Here is a 6481-nt window from a genome sequence, read left to right on the forward strand (position 1 = left end):
GCAACTTGTCCTGTTGGAAGATTACAGGTGTGCGCCACCACGCCCCCTCCGCCTCTTTTTAAAAGTGAAGCAAAAAAATAATAATAATGGGGGGGGGAGGGAGAGAGTGTGTGTGTTAGTTTTCCGTTGTGAGTCCACTCAATGCTCTGTGGAGAGGAATGATGAAAATAAATAGCAGTTTTCTCCGACGTCCGTCCTGTAGCTGGCGTGCAAGGTATGGTGGCGGTCGCTGTCCTCCTCGTCCGCGAGTCTCAACCGAGCCTGCAGCGGTGCCACTCAGGCGCTCCGCGGGCAGCCCCACTCAGGCGCGCCGCGGGCAGCCCCCCCCCCAAGGGCCCTGCTGCGCCTGCGCGGGGTCCTTCCTCCGTCTGTCCGCCCCGGGATCATGGCGGCCGCCGTGGCTTCCCGGTACAAGGCTCTGCTATGGGCAGGCGCTGCTTGGCTGCGTCAGGGAGGCATCGGGGAGCTGCGCGGGGCGCGACTTGAAGGGAGTATCCCGGGGCGTAACTTCAGCCTCTCTAATCACCGGGTGAGGGCCGGCTGGGGCTTGGGGCACAGGAGGGAGCCCGGAAGGACCGCGCGGGGCTTCGGGTGGGGCTTTCCTCGGCGTGCGGGGCGCGGCCGGGCGGCTGTGTGACCTCTGGACACTCGCTCACCCCAGCCTCCCTGGCCGGCAGAGCACGGTCGTCGTGGAGCGCTGGTGGAAGGTGCCGCTAGCCGGGGAGGGGCGGAAGCCGCGCCTGCACCGGCGACACCGCGTGTACAAGCTGGTGGAGGACACGAAACACCGGCCCAAAGAGGCCCTGGAGCTCATCCTGACGCAGTCTGTGGACGGTGAGGCCTGCGCCCAGAGGCAACGCCCCTGGGCTGCTCCGGTATGGAAGTCACACGAAAAGGACTGTGACTGAGATGCTGGCTTCCAGCACGGGATGTTAAAAATGTGTGTGCAGTGCCGCTGCTGTGTAAAGAGACGCCTGAAAGTTTGCACCACAGACATCCTTTGATTGAACAACTCGGTCTACGCTGGTTTTTAAACTAGACATGTGTAGTTCCTAGTAAAGGGGGGTGGGTGTGTGTGGTGTGTGTGTGTGTGTGTGTGTGTGTGTGTGTGTGTGTGTGTGTGTGTGTCACCTGACATGTGTAGTTCCTAGTAAAGGGGGGGGGGTGCGTGCGTGCGTGCGTGCCCCGGGAATCTGCCCGTTTCCTTCCCCTAGTGCTAAGGTTATAGGCCACCCCCAAACTCAGGTCCTCTGTGCAGCTGGCACTTTAACAGCTGAAACTTATAACCCGCCCCAGTGAATTGATACTGTTAAGAAAGGATAAAAACTGAGAAAGTAAGGACTGTCTTTTTTTTTTTTTTTTTTTTTTTTTAAATGCCTTGCCCCGCCCCCTTGGTGACGCTGGACATGGACCCCAAGGCCTTTACCACTGGACTGTGCCCCACACTGATCACCTTTTCTGTAGGGACTCCTGCTGAGTTTTCATCTGCCGTTCCTGTTCTCATTGGCAGAAATTGGAGTCCGGGGTGATCTGGTCTCAGTGAGGAAATCCGTGGGTCGTAATAAGCTCCTTCCTCAGGGACTCGCTGTGTATGCATCTCCTGAGAACAAGAAGCTGTTTGAGGAGGAGAAACTGGTGAGCTTGAAACGCCAAGGGCTTTCGCGGAATAAGGCTTGGAAGAGCCTGCTGGCAATGCCTTTCCTTTTGTTATTTAATTGGAAGGTGTAGTAGGAATTAGAACAAGAACCCAGCGAGTTGCCAGCCTCGCTGGACTGTTACTGCTGCGTATAGCTCGTTTCTTCAACTTAGCTTTATCTTTTTTAGCTGAGACAAGAAGGGAAACTGGAGAAGATACAGACGAAGGCAGGCGAGGCGGTGAGTGGAAGGTCTCCATTGATCCTCTGCGGAGGCAACCAGCTTCTGCCTGATGAGGAAAAGTAGCGTTGTGACTGTTGCCCCGTGTACAGGTATGGGGTCCTGTAGGCATGCTGTACAGGGTGCAGTGTCCTGGATCTGGCTCTGTAGACCAGGCTGGCCTCGAACTCAGATCTACCTGCCTCTGTCTCCTGAGGGCTGGCACTAACGGTGTTCACCGCCGCCACCTAGCTGCTTTTTTTTACTTCCTTTAAGAAGAGTCAGTGGTGGCTTGTGCCTTTAATCCCGGCACTTGGAAGGCAGAGGCAGGTAGACCTTTGAGTTCTAGGACAGCCAAGGCTGCACAGCGAAACCCTGTCTCAAAAGGCTGTTTCTTGCATATGAAACACTCAGCGGCACCCCTGAATTTGTGTTTGGTTGTTTGTTTGTTTTGTTTGTTGCCAAAAGTGCCCTAGGTTTTGAGAGAGTCCCCGGTCTGGGAATCGGGATCTGTGGGAAGATATAAGGTGAGGCCTCGGCCTTTTGGGAATATCTACAGATGAGTTGAGGAGAGTATAATCAGCAAACTAAAGACAGCAAAGCAGGGTTAGGCGAACCGGGGTGGGCTTGGGGTTCCTGGAGGGAGGGGAACTTTTTTTCATATAGTATTAAATTACGCCTTGTGAAATTAGGAGCTTTGAGGCAATCTAGGACATAGAAGTGAATATTTAAGGTATATTTGTTTGAGGTGGGAGATACCATAAAGTTCGAGCGGGCCTTGAACTCCGCCCAGGCCAGCCCTGACCTTCCAACCCTCCTTTATTCTCCAGGCGGAGGGATTACAGGTGTTTACCACAAAGGCCAGTTACACATGCTTGGGCTCAGACCCAGGCCTCATGTAAGTTAGGCATGCATCTTCCAACAGCTGTAGGGCATATTTTAACAATGAAGATAGTCTAGTCTACCTAAAGTAAGGTTTATATAGTATAATATTAGAAAATATACAGCTAGGGCAATCATAGTAGCATATGCCTTTAGTCCCAGCATCAGGAGGCAGAGTCAGGTGGATCCTTGTGAGTTTGAAGACAGCCATGGCTACACAGAGAAACCTGTCTCCACAAACAAAAGAAAAAGAAAATATAAAGCTGGAAAGAGGGTTCAGCATCAAGGTGTAAAAAAATATCTTGAGGGGGCTGGAGAGATGGCTCAACAGTTAAGAGCACTGATGCTCTTCCAGAGGCCATGAGTTCACTTCCCAGCAACCACATGGTGGCTCACAGCCATCTAGAATGTGATCTGACGCCCTCCTCTGGCGTGCAGGTGTACATGCAGGCAGAGCACTGTATACATAATAATAAATAAAAAAATCTTTAAAAATTTTTTTTTTTTAAATCTTGAATCTTCAAGTAATTTTACTTCGTTTTGTAAGCAGGAAAGAACTAATGACAGAGTGTGAGTAGAACTGAAATTCCGGAAACGCGAGGGTATTAGATGTGACTTCACCCTGAGATGCACCAGGACTTTTAGAGATGGCCTGAGTTTGTTCTAGGTCTGCGTTGGGGGGCGGGGCACACGCGCAATAGAAGACAGCTTGCACAATCAGTCTCTCCTTCCTCCATGTGAGCCCCGGGGCAAACACTGGTCATCCTGCTTGGCAGCCATCTTGCCAGCCCTAGTCCTGAGTTTAATGTAGACTGTTTCTCTTTGCCCAGAAACACCAAGAAATAGGTGAAATCCCCTATGAAGCCTTGAAAAATATTTTCTTACATATCAGAGTTGAGAAAAAAGAATGTTCCACACACACGCACACACACACACCCCTGCAATAATGTTGAGTTTTCCCCCATCTTAGCTGCAAGGCAGAAGTTATGCCCTTTTCCTGGCATCCCTGACCCTGCAGCTCCTACTGAGCAGCCGTAACTCACGCTCCTTTCAGACGGTGAAGTTCCTGAGACGCTGCCGCCTGGAGGTGGGCATGAAAAACAACGTCAAATGGGAACTAAGCCCCGACATCGTTGCCCGCCACTTCTTCAAGAACGTGAGTGTCCCAAGCATTAGCATTCCTCTCAGGTAGGAGACCCAGGATTGAACCTTTTTCTACAAAATGGTTTTACGAACTGGAGTTGGGAGTTGCTCTTGATGGTTTGCGGGGAGAAGTGGGAATGTGGCTCAGTAAAGGCCAGTGGGGAAGGGCAGTTGCGTTTATGTTTATCTCCAGCTGGGCAGAACTGGGAATGTGTGGCTTACTGGAGAAGTGTTACTTTCATGGGTGAAGAAGATCTGTTCTGTTAATAAATTTACCACCCTTGCTGAGAAATTAAGACTGAGCATCTCTGCTGTCATCTGTGGTACCCCCTGGGGTCAGCCAGAATCAGCCCTGTGTAGAACATTCCAGGCCGGGTGTCTCTGAGGTTGCCCAGAGGCAGAAGCTGCAGGTTCTCTGGTGGTTGGTTCTGTTTTTCAGCTTGGTGTTGTGGTTTCCCCGCATGCTTTGAAGTTACCAGAGGAACCTATCACTCGGTGGGGCGAGTACTGGTGTGATGTGACTGTGAGTGTTTCTAGCTTTTCTTATAATTGGGAGAAGAGTCAACATGAGAGCTAGATCTGGTGGTGTTGGTACCGCTGATTGATGTCTGCCTGTTCCTGTTTTCACTGCGTGTTCAGGTAAACGGGCTCGACACCGTGAGAGTTCCTATGTCCGTCGTGCTCTTTCAGAAGCCCAAGACCAAGAGATACAAGCACTGGCTGGCCCAGCAAGCTGCCAAGAGTGAGGCCCCCAGCAGCTCCCCCGCAGTCTGAATGTCCCTGCCTCCGAGTCGTCAGAGCAGAGTCTGAAGGGCACTGGAGCAGAGGGGGCCAGCGTTTGACGCTGCCGCAGCTCTGACCAAGAGTGCACGGGAGAACATGAGGGCCCGGCGGACTGAGCTGCACATGCAGGGAAGGTCACTGTGTCAGTCCTGCCTTCAGGGGTCCTCACAGCTGCAGTGCAGCGTTCTGCAGGCAGGAGATCGCATAAGCTGGGTATCAGTGACTGAAACGGTCTTCTTAGCTGCTCCTTCCAGTGGAGAGTGCGCGGGAACAGGGAGGGGGCCGCTGTTGCTGCAGTTCTGTTATTCTCACCCAGACTTTGTTTCATGCAGAAATAAAGAGCTGCTTGACTGGACTCAGTTGACTGTGAGCAGGATATCCAAGTAGGGTGCCTTGAGCCATGGAGTCTGGTACAAAGAAGGAAAGTGTAGCAGTTCTCTGCCCTCTGCCATGAGCAGACTGCTCTGAAGGTAGCCAGTTATGTCTGCTCTTACAACTTACTTTCTCCATGTGAATGACAGTGGGTCCCACCAAGATCTAAGTGCGGCCTAAGGACGAGTGGCAGAAAGTGCAGCTGGGGTTCAAGAAGCTTGACAGGAGAAAGAACTTCTGGAGTTTTTCTTTTTATTTTTTTAAAGATGTATTTAGTGTATTTGCAGTGTTCTGTCCGCAGATCAGAAGAGGGAGGCAGATCTCATTATAGATAGCCTCCATGTGGTTGCTAAGAATTGAACTCGGGACCTTTGGAAGAGCTGTCAGTGTGCTTAAGCTCTGAGCCATCTTTCCAGCCCAACTTCTGTATTATTTCTTAACCAACTCCTGACATTCCATAAAGAAACCCTGACTTCTAGACCAAGCCTAAGCAGGAGGTTGTTTAAGAGCCCCTGTCTAGGCTGGGCGTGGTGGTGCACGCCCTGAGTCCCAGCCTTCAGGACGACAGCCACTGTTGGAGCAGCTAGAGCACGCGCAGGCTGTAAGCCTCTAATAACCCTCCTATGTGTGTGCTCTGTCTGTCCTGTTCTCTGGAGCAGCAGCTTTCAACCTGGGGATCAGTATCCTCCATATCAAGTGTTTACATTATGATTAATAACAGCAGCAAAATTACAATTATGAAGTAGGTCATATATAAAACATGATACTGTTACGGTCGGGGGTCACCACAACGTGAAGAGCTGTACTAAAGGGTTGCAGCGATAGCAAAGCTGAGAACCACTGACTAATAGAATGCTTTTCTAGAGACCTGAGTTTGGTTCCCAGCACTCACATTAAGCAGGTCACAGCCACCTAAAACTCCATCTCCAGGGAGTTCTAGCCATGCCCCTCTCTGACACCACACATTGTTCATACACACACACACACACACACACAATTAAAAAAAAACTTTTGTAAGACTCATTAGTGTCGCCGGGTGTGATGATACACGCCTGTAATCCCAGCACTTGGGAGGCAGAAGCAGGCAGATCTCTGAGTTCAAGGCCAACCTGGTCTACAAAAAGAGTTCCAGGACAGCCAGGGCTACACAGAGAAACCCTGTCTTGAAACAAAAAGACTCATTAATGGACACTAAGGGCTACTCCGGACCCATCCAGCAAAGCCTGAACACACCCTCATCAAACTGATAAAAAGTTTGTCAAAAGTCAAATCCAACACTGACTAAAGAGATGACAAGATTACACCTGAACAAAAACACCATTGTCTGGCATCCAATTAAACACCTTTAAGAGAGAAAATGTTACCCAGAATTAAGAAGTGTACATTTGCTACATGGTTAACAATCCAAAATAGGTGAACTGCCTGTAAGAACTCTGGCAAGAACACA

At 50.7% G+C, this 6481-nt stretch overlaps 1 protein-coding gene across 1 annotated transcript; it reads left to right on the forward strand.

Moving 5' to 3' along the window:
- Positions 1 to 356: 356 nt before the first annotated feature.
- Positions 357 to 4667, forward strand: Mrpl9 (mitochondrial ribosomal protein L9). The gene is made up of 6 exons (XM_051157667.1): positions 357 to 529; positions 678 to 834; positions 1511 to 1635; positions 1825 to 1875; positions 3791 to 4402; positions 4519 to 4667. Exons 1-5 carry the CDS (start codon positions 386 to 388, stop codon positions 3926 to 3928), a joined length of 615 nt encoding a protein of 204 aa, XP_051013624.1. The 5' UTR covers positions 357 to 385; the 3' UTR covers positions 3929 to 4402; positions 4519 to 4667.
- Positions 4668 to 6481: the final 1814 nt, after the last annotated feature.

Source organism: Acomys russatus, chromosome 15, assembly GCF_903995435.1.
Source record: "Acomys russatus chromosome 15, mAcoRus1.1, whole genome shotgun sequence".
Classification (NCBI taxonomy): domain Eukaryota; kingdom Metazoa; phylum Chordata; class Mammalia; order Rodentia; family Muridae; genus Acomys; species Acomys russatus.